The sequence below is a fragment of the Hippoglossus stenolepis genome, chromosome 1, assembly GCF_022539355.2.
Source record: "Hippoglossus stenolepis isolate QCI-W04-F060 chromosome 1, HSTE1.2, whole genome shotgun sequence".
NCBI lineage: Eukaryota > Metazoa > Chordata > Actinopteri > Pleuronectiformes > Pleuronectidae > Hippoglossus > Hippoglossus stenolepis.
The window spans coordinates 15,494,940-15,512,259 of record NC_061483.1 but is presented as its reverse complement, the minus strand read 5'-3'; the positions used below and the strand labels follow the sequence as shown (position 1 = coordinate 15,512,259).

Sequence of the window (17,320 nt, the reverse complement as noted above, 5' to 3'; positions counted from 1 at the left end):
TTTTATCCATATTTTTCACCCTTATGCAAACTGACCTCGTGGCAGCTGCAGTGTGTAGTGGAAACAGTGATATTTATGATATTAACAATAATACGTTACAGCCACAGATGCTGCTTGAAATGTGAACATTGACATGCAAATCTGACATCAATGATCATGCATGATCAACTTATCTTTACTTTTCCCTTTTTAAATGTGGATTACAATTTCTTTACCTCGGGCCCACAGGCCAAGGCCGTAAACAAATGAGGTTTGCCTAGGTTTAAAAAACACCCTAGTGGGATGGGACGTCCAGAACATAGACAGCATAAATATACATGAGCCTGTGTACAAAGACACACACATACATGTACACACACTGTGCACACAAATAACTTGTTTATTATGTCAACAACAAAGCTCATTCACTGCAGTTTAAACATCTGGTAAACAAACAGTCTCTGAGCTCCCGCTGCATTAACAGTCTAATTAAATGGTAAAAGATCAATTACTCTACCACCCCTCTGCGTCTGATTTTGTATTTACTGTGGGATCGACTTTGTTTATGAGCGTCACTGGGTATGAGCCTCACCATCCTCCAGCGTGTGCTGGAACACGTGGTCCGACATGCGACTGGCTCCCATGGGCATGTAGGCCACAACGTAGAAGGTGTAGTTGCGAGCTGGCTCCAGGTCATCAATAATGTAGCGAGTCGTATCGTTTCCAATGACAACTTGATATTCCTCGTTGTTTAATCCTTGAAAAATGACAACATTGTAAAATGAGTTGAAATACTCAAAATTTCCAATTCATAAAACAACCTAAATGAACAGTATCCCTGCCCTGTCAAGTGATAAACCAATTTTTTCATATTTTGATATTAATTTGATAAATTACAGCAAATTTCAAGAAGATTGTAGGTTTTACTTTATGTACAAGTATATAAAGTGGGACACAAAATCCTATCAATTATTGAGTCCACAAAAAAAAGAGTAAATAATGGCAAAGTTTTAAATTACTGATAACAAAACCTTGTAACAGCTTTTGGTGTGTATGCTTTCATAACAGAATATGTGGCCGGTCTTATCACCTGTGGAAACAAACATTTTGGAAGGCGAGATGCCAGCACAACCATTTGATGCTCTGATAAATATATTCATGTTACACTTCTTCTGGAAGAAACATTACCTTCCTGGAAGGTAAAATAAATAAGTTAAAGGGAGCATTAACTGGTGTGTGGAGATTCTTGCCTTCTGATTGTCATCACGTCCAGCAACTAAAGTTTCTATTCAAACTATCAAGTTTGAATGTGTGTGCTCCTGTATAATTTCAGAATACAGTATTTTCCCATGCTTATTAAATTTGTTAAATGGTAACATTTTGTCTTCAATTCAAAATCTTTTTTTTGCATGATAGTGTCATTCAAAATTATTGCAAAATTAAAATGTTCCCTTCCAACAACAATAAGGGAAACAAATTTACATTAATATCCATGTTCGCATGCACTAACTTTTCAAATAAACCTCAGTGTAATAGTGATTTAATTAGTGCAAAGTCGAAAGAAATGTATTTGTTCCCTGGGTAAAAAGAAAACACCTGGTCTAATTTTAAACCTGGTAAATAAGGTACATAAAAGTTTTTTGAAAGCACTCTGTCAGCTCCTCACACTCTGAATGAATCAGTTAGCCTTCCCTGAAACGTGTAACAAAGTCTGCCTTACAGTCCAATCCCTTTACTCTCCCATTGCCCTAACAGAAAACACACTTTAGGACACTCCATCACACAGACTAATTAGTTCCTCTTTTTTGTTAAAGCCTCCATTTACTGCCAGGCCTCTCCGACTGCAACCTCAGGTGAAGAGTGCACTGTCAGATACTCTGTCAATGTCAATGAATAGCCACTCTTTGTGACTGGGACTGAGGAGATTGTGAAACTAGATCGAAATCAAGTGCAGAAAATCCTTGACAGTTATAAAAGAATAAAGCAGGAGAATTTGTTCAACTTGTTCTTTTTATTTTGACCTCTTTATCCTCAACAAAATCCAGCAGGTGTTTCTTTTTTTCTGGGTGAATTCTGTATGTCTTACTTCCCCCAATTGGAAGTCAGTGGCATTATAATTAAGTGCAGTGCTTGAATGAACAAGCTAACGTTTTTTTTCTGAGATGCTGTATTGTTAGTATGTGACTCTTGTCAGTTCCCAGGGAAGCTGACAGGCTTTCAGGCTTTTCTGCTGCCACACTGCAACCCTTGTGCTTTTTGTGGTTTTGTCTGCATTCTGCTTTTTATCAGCCAAAGGGACCCTGCATCTTGAAACTCCACAGGACTATGGCCTATGAATTCGCATTTTAAATGCCAAGAGGGACGTTCAGACTTATTTTAGCAAATTTGAACCTGTGTCACTATTTGGTTTTATTTGAAACCATAACCTGCAGCCTGGATATAATTCCCATGAAAGGTTATTTACACAGTTACCCAGTATTTTAATGATTCTTAATAGATCCCCAACAGAGGGAATATTTCCTTCCAGTTTTAAACACGCTGTGGTCCAACCTCTTTTAAAGAATCTTAATCTTGATCCCCTCTGCTTTCCTATCTCTAAACTTCCATATATATCAAAACTTTTAGAAAAAGTGGTTTGGACTAAACTGTTGTCTTTTATGTGTCAGAATAACATCTTCGAGAAATTTCAATCAGGTTTTAGAGCTTAACACAGTACAGCAACTGCCCTCCTTAAAGTAACCAATGACCTCCTTTTAGCAGCTGATAGAGGAGAGAGCGCAATTTTAATCCTCCTAGACCTAAGTGCAGCCTTTGATACAGTAGATCAAAAACCTGGGTTTGCATCAAGGACACTGCACTTAGTTGGTTTGATTCCTACCTTTTAGACAGAACCTGCTCGGTCACCAATCACCATAGGTAAATACATATCCTCTAAAACTCACATTACCTGTGGTGTACCACAAGGTTAAATTTTAGGCCAAATGTTATTTTCCATTTATGTGCTTCCTCTTGGCCAAATCATCTGACACCACAACGTCTCCTTCCACTGCTATGCAGATGACACCTTCAGCTGAGGCCTGATGACCCTGAAAGCCTAGCTGTTGTGTTAGACTGTCTAAATTATGTCAACTGTTGGATGGCACAAAACTACTTGCAACTCAACAACTCAAAGTCAGAAATAATATTATTCAATCCAACTAAACCTCCAACCACATTGAACTTGGTCCATGGTCGGTCAACGTGAACCATGTTGCCAGAAACCTTGGTGTACTGTGTGACACAAAACTAAACTTTGAAGCACAGCTAGAAAAGTCCTGTCCTACTTCCTACAAATTGGAACCATCTCCAAAATTAAACCCATACTTTCACACCCAGACTTGTAAAAAGTAATTCCCACACTAGTCTTCTCTAGACTGGACTACTGTAACTCCCTCCTCTCTGGCATAAGCCATAAGTCACTCTCCCCCCTCCAAATAGTTCAGAACACAGCAGCTCAGCTTCTTACTGGTTTTAACAGATGACATCACATCTCCCCCAGCCTCGATTCTCTCCATTGGCTGTTACATTGCTTCCTGCCGATTGTTATTTCTCTTGTATTTGCATTTTGCTATGCTGTCAAAGCTCTTTGTTAACTCTTTTTTTTTTAAAGGTGCTATATAAATAAAGTGTGATTATAATAATAATAATAATAATTATTATTATTATCGTAAATGACAAAAAAAGAAGTTCCTTCATTTTCTAGTTTTTTTCAACCTTTGTCCACCAACGGACCACATTTGATTAGCTTGAACATTATACTTTGTAGACAGGAAAAGACAAAGTTTAAGTTCCTGTACTGCTCATGGACAGTAAATGTCTTAATGATTTAACAATTTCCTTCCACCAATTTTGTCCCTGTGAGAAAAAAAGACCAATAAAATGCTCTCTTCTTTGTTTACACACCACTCACCTTCAGCCTTCATGTAGTGCACCGAGTAAGCAATAACTTTATCGGAGTTATACAGAGGTCTCTCCCAAGCCAGAAGGATCGCAGAGCTCGACACGGTGTCAGCTCGGAGGTTCCTGGGTGCGCTCGGTCGATCCTCTGACATCACCACAATGAGCCTCGCCATGGAGAGGACCGATCCCTGCTCATTCTCTGCCTGGCACTGATAGATGGCATCGTCCTCAGGTATGATCTGGTTGATCACCAGTTTGCTGCGGCAGACACACAAACACAGATGGCTTTATCCTGGGGCTTCTTCACTAGGGTCTTTTCACACTATAATTACCTCTAACAAGACGGTTGAATAAGGAGCAGGAGCAAATTATAGGAAACTCACTAAAACCCCATTTGCACAGCTTTAAATTATTTAGTTTCCTTTCTACTGTAGGTATTGTAGTTAATTATTTAGTCCAATTTTTTTTCCCCTTGTCAATAATGACTGTTAAATGAGAGGAGTTACAGCTCATGTTAATTATATCTGTGCAAACAAATAAAAGACATTTGGCATGTCAGAAAAGCAATTTATTTGATCACAGGAATGAATAAATAAACAGAGAGAATAATACCTGTTGTACATCTTGATTCGACCATTTGAGTGAACTCTCTCTCCGTTCTTGAGCCAAGTGATTTGAGGTGTTGGAACTCCTTCAGCTTGGCACACAAAGCGGGCGGTGCCAGCGCGTGGTCGGGTCAGGCTCTCCGGCCACTCCACCAAAGAGGGTGGTGCTTTGGACGAGAACACCAGTGAAACAAATTTAAATATATGAAGCTTTTCATTTATCAATCATCAATGGATAATCCAAGCATACACAAGCAAACTTCTGTGTACTCAGTATCTACCTAATACAGTGACGTTGGCTGAGGCAACAGTAAAGTTCCGTGTGCCAGGAGTGGTGGCTCTGCACAAGTAGACTCCTCCATGCTTGGGCTTGATGTCTGTGATAATGAGGTTGCCATTTCCCAACACTTTAGTGGTGTAAACATCAATAGACTTGCTGTCCGCTCGGCTCCAGGAGATGATGGGTCGGGGATTGCCTGTGGCCATGCACTCCAGGATGGCACTCTGGTGGAGGGACACTGAAATGTTCTGGGGCCCAGTGATGATGCGCGGCCTCTGGGGAAGCTGGGGGCTGAGAGCTGTAGAGAGAGAGGTAGAGGGGGAGGGAGAAAGCTTTAGAGCATATGTTTTTTGTAGGTTCGGTGAAAATGCCATCTCTCTGCTGTCCCTTTAGCGAATGAATAAGCCTTTCAACAAACTAAAGCCGTTTTCAGACATGACCAGACAATAGGCTACAGAGTTTACCCAGAGTTTGCCTTTCACACATGCACAACACAGCAGCAGGTTTTCTGCACATACGCATTCACAACAGCATCGAATCCTTAGCGTTATTCAGGTGAGAGGTGGAGCAGCCGGGTGCAGCAGACAGAGACAGGAAGTGACGTATTACCTCCGCTGCTTAGATCACGTGATCATGTTCACAGCACCCCGACACCGGACGGTGTCGGCTCTTATCACCACAAACTCTCTTGACATCTTGTTATGTATTCATGATCTTTACAAAATACATTTATCCAACGCGAGTTAGGTGACTCACCTGGGGTGACAGTGAGGGGGGCCTCCGTGCTGCGGCGCCGGCTGGCAATGTTGGTGGCAATGCAGCGGTAATTTCCAGCATCTGCCCGCTGCACCCCATGTATTTGAAGAACGCCACTGGGCAGGACTGTGATTCTGAAAGAAAGAGACACACACAAATATGGTCCAACTTTTATCACTGAGAAGATTGTGGAACTAAAAAACATGTTCAATGTATGGCTTCAAAAACGAACTGCTGTAGAACAAGGATGTGTGAAATGTCAACAAAAGAGTGCATACCTTTCAGTGGCAAGGGGTAATGTGACCCGATTGAGTTCCCAAGTGATGATGGGAGGAGGGTGGGCACTGATTTTGCAGGAAAACCTCGCGACTGAGCCTTCAGTAACCACTATGGGTGTCGGCTGGATTGCAAAAGAGGAGATACCTGCAGTAAAACAGACCAGAGGGTTTTTTATGTTATGAACTGATATTGATCCAGATGTATGGCTTCTACTAACACATGAGATTTGAAGGGATTTCTCTGCTACAATCAAAAGAGTAGCCATGCTTTTATTCCTCAACACGTTGCCTTTACTGATTATGTCAAAGGAGAATCCTTTCCCTTGAGGTGTTTCTTTGTTGTAAAAGCCGGTGTTGTGTTTCACTCCATTTGTTGTTTCAGTCCTTGCGTTGACACTACCGCACGTTACGAAGTCAAAGCACAGACATGAAATCAGGCTTAAGAGGAATTCCCTTCAATCAGGAAGGAAACATTTTAAATCAATATTATCATAAAATTTGTATTCATGGAACAAATGATTAGTGTAAGATCTCGGATGAATTATTGCCCTCCATCTCCAAACATATTGATGTATTTCAGCTACATCCAGTGGACGTCAGAGAACAGAGATGCCTGCCTATTACCTAAAGCTACAGACCTGCTGAGTGCTGCAGGAAGGTACTGACTGGATTGGAACAGCTACATCCAACGTGGATACGGTTTCCCTGAGACTGAGCTGTTGCCAGCTACCGGCAAATAAGGCCCAACATGAATTACAACAAGGCCTTTTATCTTGAAACAAAAAAGCCAACCGAACTGTATGATGAAGATTTAAGTTGTTTTGAATTCTTTTTGTTTATAAATGCTCTCTTTGGCAGTGGCTCCTCCTAGGTCATAAAAGCCATTAAGGTCACACACACTTCTGTCCCATCCCCCTCTGGGCTCAGAAAGCTGCCGAAGCCCGGGATCAATCATTAGTTAAACCAAATCAATTGCACTGATGTTCTGATAGAGAGTGAGCACTGAGAGTACCAAAAGAAAAGAAAATCTAAAAACAATGGGCATCACAGCTGCTAACATTAAATCCATCATCACAAATCAAACCATCAAGGTACAGAGATGCAAATATCAACACACATGAGGATTATTCCAATGGAGCAGAAATATTAAGCTGTATAACTTTTCAGTTATTTGCATTTTCTAAAGCTCCATTTCAAAATGTCTGTGAAACCATCACCACCTAAGTAATAGATGATGTTTAACCTTCTTGCAGCGTGTCATCAGCAATCAGCAAACAAGAGACAGAAACTAGTAGGACATCAATTTAAAAATAAATCTGTTAGAAAACATAGAAAATATCCCAAATGGTTCTATTCTGCCACAAATAGAAATACACATATGTGGACAACTTGAATATGGAAGCTCATTATCTACTTCTGAAGTCAGACACCACACAAGAAACAAACACATGACTTTCTTTGTGACTTGCCCATTGCCTGCCTCAATCGTTAGTGTTAGGGTAGTGAATTGGATATGGACATTTTAATCAGCAGATTCTTCCACAGACATACAATACCATGCTGTAGTAACCTTTGCTTTCAAGAGAGGAAATCCCTCCACTGTCATATATACACAGCAGTGTTTATGAGGGCCATGATGGATGACGGTGTGTAGGCAGTGTTGCCAGGTGTTGTGGTGCTAAACAGCAGTAGAAGTGCCAGAAAAAAATTGAATCAGCTGAATTATGACTTTTACACAATGAACAGCAACGTACCTTAAAATCTCTTAATTAATTTCAATAATGCGTTAATGAAATATAAAATAGTTTACTAAACATCCGTTTCCCACACTTCGGTCTGTGTGACCGATGTCGTTTTTGTTAAACCACAGACAAACTGTCGTCTGATCTTTTTACCAGGGACACATTTAATTTAATTAATCCTGACTGCTTACCCCTCTTAGCTCCGCTGTGGTTGTTTGATGTGAAGACAGCAGTGGACAGAGACCCCCACCCCTCCACACCACCCTCCTCCTCCACCCCCTCAGTTAACGCAGGCTCTTACAAAAATGCCATTAATGTGCTGAAGTGATATGACTGCAGGGCATGAGAGATGAGCTGCACTGATCCTCTGCCTCTCTACTTTGCTGCTCCAGTCGGTCAAATGATGGTGGATTGACAAACAGTGAGAAAATCATTGATTATTGATAAAATACTAAGATAATGTGGAAAATCTATATCCAGCTTTGGCCAGAGCACTCCCAACTGAAATTAGGAGGCTGACCTTCTACTTTCTGCCAGGGAACATATAATTTGGAGATTAAAGGATCTTTGTTGCTAAAGGGGTAAAAGAAAAAATGGCTTTAACTTTCTCTCTGAGTCTATACATAGAAACACCTTAGTTTTGTTTGCCATAGTTATTTTCACACCTCAGCCTTTCCCCCAAAAGCATGAAGAAAGAGTTCTGACCATCTGCCCTTCCGAGCAATCTCACCTCTGACCTCTGACCACCACAAATCCTGGCTAGCACCCAACTCAGGCCAGAGCCCCCCGCATGACCACCCTGAACCAGCTCTGCTGCCCTGCAGACTGCCTGCAGATCTCTCACATCATCTTCCAGCTGTTTCAAATGCTGTTTTGTAACAACACCCTTCCCTGCTGTATCAGTGACATCTGCCAGTTGCTGCCAATACAACAACTAAAATAATACATGCAACCCAGCTGCTGCAAGACAGAGCTACACACCTAGAAACGCTCACTCAACACTTTCGCTTTCGTAATCTGCATTATTTTAATACACACAAGTTGTGGCATGTTGAATCACAAAGTTAAAACACAAAGCACGCTTGACTAAAAGTGAGAGTAATGTCATTATAGCTTTTTGGTTCATTACACTGCGTTTTCTTAATGGTCCGAAGGAGAGAAGCTGTATTTGCTTCCCATCAGCTTGCAACAGATGGGCCGGCTGATGGCAGCAGCTCAACAAACTGAAGGTCAGTGGACAGGTCAGGCCCAAACAAAGGTTCCCTTACAAATACCAGGAATTAGTTCAGCCCTCTCTCCTCTGATTACTGTGGTCAGTTTCTGAGCCAGAGCACAACATAGCACTGCATACCTTACCTGAATGTTACAACTGGAGGAAAACAGACTTGTCGCTCTCTTTGTGCTCTGATGTAATACTGCAATGGAAGTATGCCTACCATGCTTTTCCTGCTACGAATAACTTTCAAAACAATTTAACTCTCATCTTAACCACAAACCACCTGAATCTTCTTCAGACTTATAAAAGGATATTAGACCTTCAACAATCGGTTTCTGTTGGTTTAGTTGTTTTAGTTGTGAATATACTTTGCAAGGAAGGTGCCGGAAGAAATTCAACCTGTATCTTCAAATACTGACCTAACTGTCGTACTGGTTTGCCCCAGAGCTCATCTTCCACAACTCATATTTAAACAATATGCACTTTCTATATCATACCTAAAATTGACAAGTTCGGGAGCAATATATTATAATGAAATTGTCAAAAAATAATAGTTTTTCAAGACCTAAATGCAGAATGTTTATCAGGAATAAGGCAAATTATTTTTCTATGGAAGAGGATTAATCTCATCAACAGTATCTGTGACTTTATTGTCACCCCCACATGGTTTCAACATTGTAGCTGACAGAAGCAGTTTGTGTTCAGCTCATTAACTATGTGGATGGCATTGATGTCCCCCAACCATCCCTAACCCTGCCCAACCCCCAGGGTGCCGTCTTTTAGGAGACATTAAAATTGATCATCCTCTCCCGATCCTGCAGGCAGCATGTTAAATTGATGGCCTTCAGCATCAGGAGGCCTATGAAAAACCTTCACTGAATTACTAAGATAACCCTCAGAAGTTTAAAATGTACTCATGGGTCCTATTCCTGTGAACTGGTTAAATCTAAATAATTGTATTTACTCATTCCACAACTTCTTCTAAGAAACACAGGTATTTGATCATGTTATAAGTACTTTAAAGTGTTAAATGACACCACAGAAGATTAAAATAAGGCTCTGGGAAAAAAAGAAGAGGGCTGATAAGCAAGAAGGAGAAGAATGCAAAGCTGAAAGAGCCCACAAATCAATCACTCGCTGGTTGGCAGATGTGCCGCTGCTCCACACAGGCTGCAGGATAGTCAACTGACCACTGGCCTGGCTAAACAAAGAACTATTCCCATGAGCAGGGTGACCTCTCAAAGTGCCGGCCGGGTGGGGGGGGGAGTGGTGTGAGAAGGAGCATTTCGACCCCTCCTCCAACCCCTTATCTCTGCCACAAAGTTTTCCAATCATTCAACAGCAACTCTCCACTCACCACAGACAGTGTCTTCATTGTCTTTAATCTCAACCTCACGACACAGAGGTAAAGAAGTCAATGTGTAAACATCTATATGTTGTCTTAACAAAAGTTTGATCCTTTGTCAGAACGTATTCTAAAAATAAGTTGGTGGCTGATAACAAAACAAAACTTGTGTGAATGTTAATATGACAAAACAGAGATAGAAAGACATTTATGAAAAATAAAAGTAGACCCCTCGATGACTATTGCAGCAACTGATAAAACTAGACTCTGTCTCACTGCGCTCCACGTATTGAACAATTAAAGAGACCTTTGACCTCTCGGCCTGCCATTCAGGGGAACCATGGTAACCTTTCGTGTCCAGCAGAGGAGAAAAACAAGATTCCAGGCTTTGCGCGCTCTCACTTAAGGGCATTTCATTCACTCACATCACAGCCCACCCTGTCCAAAGTTTGCTTTCGACTTATTGGGGTTTGTAATTGAACCGAGCCGGCGAAAGTCAGATGTATTCCTTAGCAACTTAAATAAAGCTGTGGTGCTGATCTGACTGCCTCTGGACACAGCAGCAAGTTAACATAAACTTTTAAAGTGAACTGCAGTAGCTAAATCTAAAACCTTTTTTTGGCTGAAACACAACAGCTCTACCTGCAACTGACCTCTTGATTATCTAAATTTGCTCATTGGCTTTTGCTTTTTTTAAATGATTTGGCACGAACAGGCACTTTTACTTCATCAGGTAGTGGGACTTGTATCTGTTGGCGTATCCAATCCTCTCAGCTCCTGTGTCAGGTGTTTTGTGGGTTTTGCCTGTATGCTCATGGCAGGAATGCACAGAGCTAAAGCTGAAACCAGTAGTGTTATGATGAGTGAACTGTGGCTGACAACGCTGTCAGCAGCCCCGACAGGAGAGACAGTGTGGTAGAGTTCTCAACTGAGCTGTGACCAAGATACAAATTTCATGTGTATAAACAAGGAGCTGAATCTCCGATTTCCTGCCCATACACAGTCTACTTGTATTCAACTGTCATTTACACCAACCTGAGCCGTACCTGATGATAAATCCTCTGTTTTCATGCTCTACATGCAGTCACATGGTGCAAGAAGCCCCCCCGAAAAACACATCCAACCAACTCAGGAGGCAATCTCTCGACTGAAATCCCAATCAATCTGAGGTCTATTGACAAAAGTCACATGCTGAGGCTCATGTGTCACATTCCTTTTAATCAGGTCCAAATCCCATCTCACCTTTGTGCTTTGGCAAGCCACCGTTTAAGGTGACCCTCCATCACCATCACACTGCTAAATGAACGCTGGTCCACAGTTTCAACAGATGAGCGTACAAAGCTCACAGGTTCCCCATGATAATTTTGAAAGCATCATCAACTGCATCTTTGTAAAAAACTAAGTTAATGGGAAAAGAGAGGGATATAAGAGGCATTTCAATCTACAGCTCTGGAAAAGAGGAACTGAGGCTTCAGGACATAGTGACACCGAGATCAAAATGTTCATAATAAACACTATTTCATTTCTTTCTCTGAAGTTAAAATATACTGGATTTAAATGACACACACATTGCCCACATCCCTGAGCAGACTGTGATGCAACAGGCAGGTGATACAAGAGAGTCATGCTGTTTAATGAGGACTGACACCCTGACATTTTAATCAAAAAAGTAAACTTTGACCTCCGAAATTTAACTTTTACAATTAACGTAATTAAGCTTGCGGTGGTGAACAGGTCCGGCTGTTCTATTCCCCTGATATCAGGACAAATAGTTGCCACCAAGGAAAGCCCCTTCTTTTGCGAGCATGGGGAGGTGGGGGGTGGTGTGGACAAAAACAGTCAGAGTGAAAAGCTTTTCACTCTTTCACCAGAGTAGTGAGGCAGAAAACAATTGTGTGCAAAGCCTCCAGCTCCCTCTGACCTGGCAGGGTCTGCCATAAAGTTCGGTCATTTAGACACTCAGGGTTAGGCCAGGGTACTGGGAAACAGCAATTCACATTGGTGTGTGTGTGCGCGTACGTGAGTGTGCGCACACCGCCTGCAACAACCCCCACAGCTACCTCTGTGTCCTTCAACTGAGCATTTCTCAGGTATGTGCAAATTTTATGAGCTTCCAGATAGACCCTCAAGCATGTCTAAGTGCCATTTTAAAACAAACTAGTAAAGCTTACTGGCAGCCTTTATCACCTCTTAACTTCTATAAAGCAGGTAAATCACTCAATTAATTAATAAAACTCAATTTACTTTATGTACCAGGAAATATTAGCACAACAGCAGGGATGTCAAACCGAGAGACTGTTAAGTTAAATACTACTCAAAACATTTAACTCACACTAATTGCGTCAATTAGTACATGAAGTTTCGGGTACAGACTTTTAAACCAAAACATCCAATATGGAATTAAATTGAAAAAAGGATTATTATTCCAAGAAAAGACATGCAAATCTTTAATCAAATAAAATCTCAGCATCTTGCAAAGTAAATAAATGCATCTTCAAGTGTGAATGCCAACGCAATGCATGAGGGGTAAGGGGGTTAATATACATTCTGCAAAAGTGGCACTGCAAGATGTATGGCCTGTAGGGCAGGAGGAGGGGATATGCGGTCCGAAAAAACTAACTCTGCCTGAAGCTTCTCTACTCCCCCCTTTAAATTACGAGGCCAGTGCTGGAGGAGAAAGCATTCCAAAAGAACAATTCCTCTAGCGATCAGGGTGCAATAACATGAAAGCCCTGGCCTGTGAATAGGGGTCATCTGCTCTTTAGCACTGGAGAGTCGGTATCCTGGACAGCTCCTAACCTTTAAATTCTCCTGCTCCTTCATTTACACACCAATGGGCATATTCCCCCTTACAAACAGTATCTTTATCTTGAGGCTCCAACCGTACAGACTTTGTCCAACTCCCTGCTAGCTGCCCGAAACGCAACACTGAGCAGCGGAAAGTTAAATAAACCAAATAAACAGTAACGTGTACAGGTTGACATTTCTTTGGATGTTTGCTGCAGGGGGGTGGGGGGTTGTGATGTAAACATGATTTGTGCATGGAAATGGTAGCAAACAGAACCAAGTCTTCAAGATTTGACTGCCACCATCACCCTACATGACACCACATGCAACTTTTACAATGACAACACACGATACTCACTTGCGATTGTAAGACGGGCTTTCTGACTCAGGATTGCTCCGTACTTGTTCTGAGCCAGGCACTGATAGAACCCTTCATCTGATTTGTCGGCTCTTCGGCTCTCCACTTCCGAAATATAAAGGGAGCCATTGGAGAGAAGATACACGCGTTCGCTCTCCGCCACTTTTACTCCATTCTTGAGCCATCTGAAGTCGATGGGTGCCTCTCCATGCGCCTGACAGTTCAAAATAACAGCTTCTTTTCGCATGGCGGTGACATCATGCGGCTCCTTGATGAAAAACAGCTCGCTAAAGCATAGAACACCTGTAGAAAGAGAGAGAGGAGGGGGGGGAAACAGAGGTAGTTATCAGGATGGGAACTTCTGTAAGGGAGGAGGAGCCCAATAAAGAGTTTAAAGCATTTACACACTAGTCAAACCACTGGCTTAAAGCGATTTAAAAGGCGAATTGTAAATCTGTCTGCATGCTTTTCCCTATCCTCCCTGTAGATATTATCTGCATTCACAGTGTTAGAAGGATTAAAGCTTGACACGGATTAAAACGTCTCCTCTAAAGTGAGGTACCACACTGGACAGGAGGTGTGCCAGCAGGAGGTCCACTGTCCTGTACAGTCATCTCACCGCTGCAGCTTCATAAACTCTTTCTACTCCGCTTTAATCCAATTACTCATGGCTCATAATGTCACATGCTGAAGGTGAAAACAGCTGATCCAATTAGTCCCTTTGGTTTACACAGAAATACACGGCCGCGCTCTGAACATGGACTTTACGTAATGTTTCATTAATCTGAGATCTGAGGGGCCGAGGGACACAGAGACACTGGGTCACTCATAATAGGACACAATCAGGATTCATTACATCAACAGAAGGTTCGTCACTTCTAATTCAAAAGAACAACATAACAAAATGCAAATATTTTCATTTGATAATAAGGATTTTCTCCCAAGTCAAAGGCAAGGAATGTGCCTGAACCCTGATTATAACATGCATCTCTCTTCAGCCATTTATCTCTGTATTGATTTTATATTGGTAGATTGTTTATTGGACAGACACACTGCTTATCCCACTGTTCTGATGTGTCACTGATCAAATCGGTCACAATTAAATACAAAAATACACACATTGTTAATTTTCCATGTTTTGTGTTTGGAAACGAGGTGCTGCATCTCAAGGGGGTTCATCCTCTAATTTAGTTTTTCAAAAAATATGTACTCTGGTCTCCTCTGCTCTAACTACTCGTTGTGATCATCAGTGTTTACAGATGATGATATAAGTCACATGTTTGGACACCCACCTTAAACAGAACTGATTATATCTCTTTATATTCAGCTATTAGAGCCATAGAGTTAACAAGGGTCTAGAAACAGAGCTGTTTCAATGAAGCAGTGAATAAAACCACAGCTGAAAATATATTAACTATTTAAAGTATGTACTATTTAAACAGTTGACAAGTGAACGTAAGAATAAAAAGATAGTTGACTGACAGTCGAATTAGCTGAAACAGGACGGAAACGAGCATTTGGTGTCATGGATTATTTGGTCTTCAGGCTCTTTTATCAGCGGATGTAAAACTTTTTTTCCTTTTTAAGCTGTTTGATAAATGTTGTAACTTCTCAGGAGCTGGAAACTCAAACGTGGTCCGCTCCTGCTGAAGCTCCACAGCTCCGTCCCTGACGTTACTCTGTGTGTTTTCCATCTCACACGAAATGCCCAGGACGTGTTTTATCCTTACCTGAGAGCGGGAGCAGGACGAGGAGGAACAGCAGGCGCTGCTTTAATTTCCCTTTAACAGGCGCCATTTACGTGAGTTGTCCGGGCATCGCTAACTACAGCTGCTCTCCCATGGCTGTTCCCTGCAGATGAGCTGCGCTGCTACTGAGCTCAGGGACCGGGAGAGAGTGCGGAGCTGCATCTTCCTCCTCCTCCTCCTCCTCCTCATCATCATCACCGCTGCTCACAGGACAGCTCAGTGCAGCGCCACCTGGCTGCGAGTCACACACAGGACGGTAACAAACACCACGTGCCTCCTGCTCCACATCAACACGTCACACCGCGCACAGCAGCGTTCACACTGCTGACACATCTCATGGAATCATCCTCCATAAACAGAAATCACATGATAACTTTTACACACAAGTATATATAGTAAAATGTAGGGATAGACAGATAAATCCTTTATTGATCAGCCTGGGGGGGAATTCTCTTTCTTTCTTTCATTTGGCTTCTTTTTGATTAATCATTACTTGACTTTTAATCCCTTTTTAATCTCTTTTATTTAAAAAAATACATTTGATTACATTTAATTAGTCTTCTAAAGCCCTTTGTAACTTTATTTAGAAAAGTCCTATATAAATAAAGTTTATAAGTGAGATATTATTTCACAATAAACAATCCAGCAATACGGCTCAGTCTAAGATGTATAATGTATAATAAGCACTGTGTACTGAAGTACAAGCAGATATATCCACTCTTAAGATGGGCCCACCAGGCTACTGTCATTGTAACCCTGCCTTGGCTGAACCTCTTTATACTTTTACACTCTTTATTCAGTATTGTGCCATATTTCACAATCATATAATCAATCAAAATATACGTATTGATCTACAAAGAACTCTCACCTGCCAGATACTGTAAGGGTAGATAAATAATAAAAAAAAACTTTCCCTCTGAATCACCACATTAACCAGGAGAATATTGCATGTGAGCTCCAACCACACCTCTCCTCACGATGCATATTTCCACACAAAGTCTATTTATAAGAGAACACAAGTAAAATTAAATTTAAAACTTTTGGCTGCAAAATATATCAAATTTCAGTTTCTTAGTTTCAGGTTTCAGCTGTAATCTGTCTGGAATATTAATATTGAATGATCTGAATTAATAACTTAACAGTTGTGAAGTCTGGACCTGACAACAAAACCCAGATCGACCCATGATGAATGTTCTGTTGATCTTTTAACAATGAGACTTGTCCTCCTGCTCACTTTTACCAATAACCTTTCACTTTGCCTTATCAATACAACTTGAGCAGTATTGATGAGAGCAGATCTCTCAGTATCAGAGACCGAATGGTCTCTACAGATGGAAAGAAATGTTAATGGAAATGAGTTTGTCTCTTGTTCTTTAAAACCGGGCCCTGCATTACCAGGAAGCATTGATAGGAGCAGGACAGCTGCTGTGTCAATGTCGATATTGATCCGATGTCCATCACTTATTGTGGAGCGAGATCAAACCCCCCAACCTTTATTCAGCAGCTAGACCGCAGCCCAGCTGTGATGCCCACTCAGTCAGAAAAATATGCAAAGCGCTAATTCAGTCACTGGGAAAACTGCTCTCTTTGATAAATCTGGAAAATACAAGAGAATTATCAGTGATATTAACTGAAGCAACAAACAAACAAACACATGTGCTTATGTTCCATTAAAATGCAGATCACTTTCAATAGTTCTAATTGTCTCAATGAAGTTAATTTTACATGGGTGCTTTATGTTTGTTTTCCATGAGCTTTTCTTATTTAATTTTCGGATGCCATTTTCTCTCTGAAATTGTTTGGGAGAAACGGATGCATGATTTGTTTCTTCAACGCAATATTCACGTATAACTTTGTGCAGATAAAAGTCCACTATAAAAGAAACAGTTTTGAGTTTTCTTCCAAAGTAAATGTAGAATCTCACAGTGTTATCTGCATGAAGAAATGTACAAAAAGATGTTAATATCAATGCTAGTTTGAATATATACTTGTTTAATGTAAAATGCAATGTGATGAAATGTAAATGTAAAATTCCCACATTAATCTTCACAATTGCCTCAAGTTATTAAACAGTTAATAATAACATGACCAGTCATAACACATGTTATTAAAATGACATCCTCTACCACAACATCCTCTCCCACACACACACACACACACACACACACACACACAATCAATAACCTATTTGTTTGTTACACTTCCCTTTAAAGTACTTACACTGTGTTACATAACCTAATAAGTGAGCAGAGCCTCAGTTTAGGTTGCAGGCTCCTTCCTTACATAA

At 41.0% G+C, this 17,320-nt stretch overlaps 1 protein-coding gene across 1 annotated transcript in view; it reads right to left on the bottom strand.

Annotated features, from left to right (window-relative positions):
- prtga (protogenin homolog a (Gallus gallus)) overlaps positions 1-15,149 on the bottom strand; it is a 31,659-nt gene extending 16,510 nt beyond the window's left edge. The window contains exons 1-8 of the mRNA XM_035155931.2: positions 15,016-15,149; positions 13,286-13,588; positions 5,838-5,982; positions 5,560-5,693; positions 4,805-5,101; positions 4,531-4,690; positions 3,929-4,176; positions 572-736 (exon numbers count right to left, since the gene is read on the bottom strand). Of these exons, the coding sequence (XP_035011822.1) occupies positions 572-736; positions 3,929-4,176; positions 4,531-4,690; positions 4,805-5,101; positions 5,560-5,693; positions 5,838-5,982; positions 13,286-13,588; positions 15,016-15,082 (1,519 nt within the window). The 5' untranslated portion in view covers positions 15,083-15,149. The remainder of the gene's footprint in view (positions 1-571; positions 737-3,928; positions 4,177-4,530; positions 4,691-4,804; positions 5,102-5,559; positions 5,694-5,837; positions 5,983-13,285; positions 13,589-15,015) is intronic.
- Between the last annotated feature and the right edge of the window lie 2,171 nt (positions 15,150-17,320).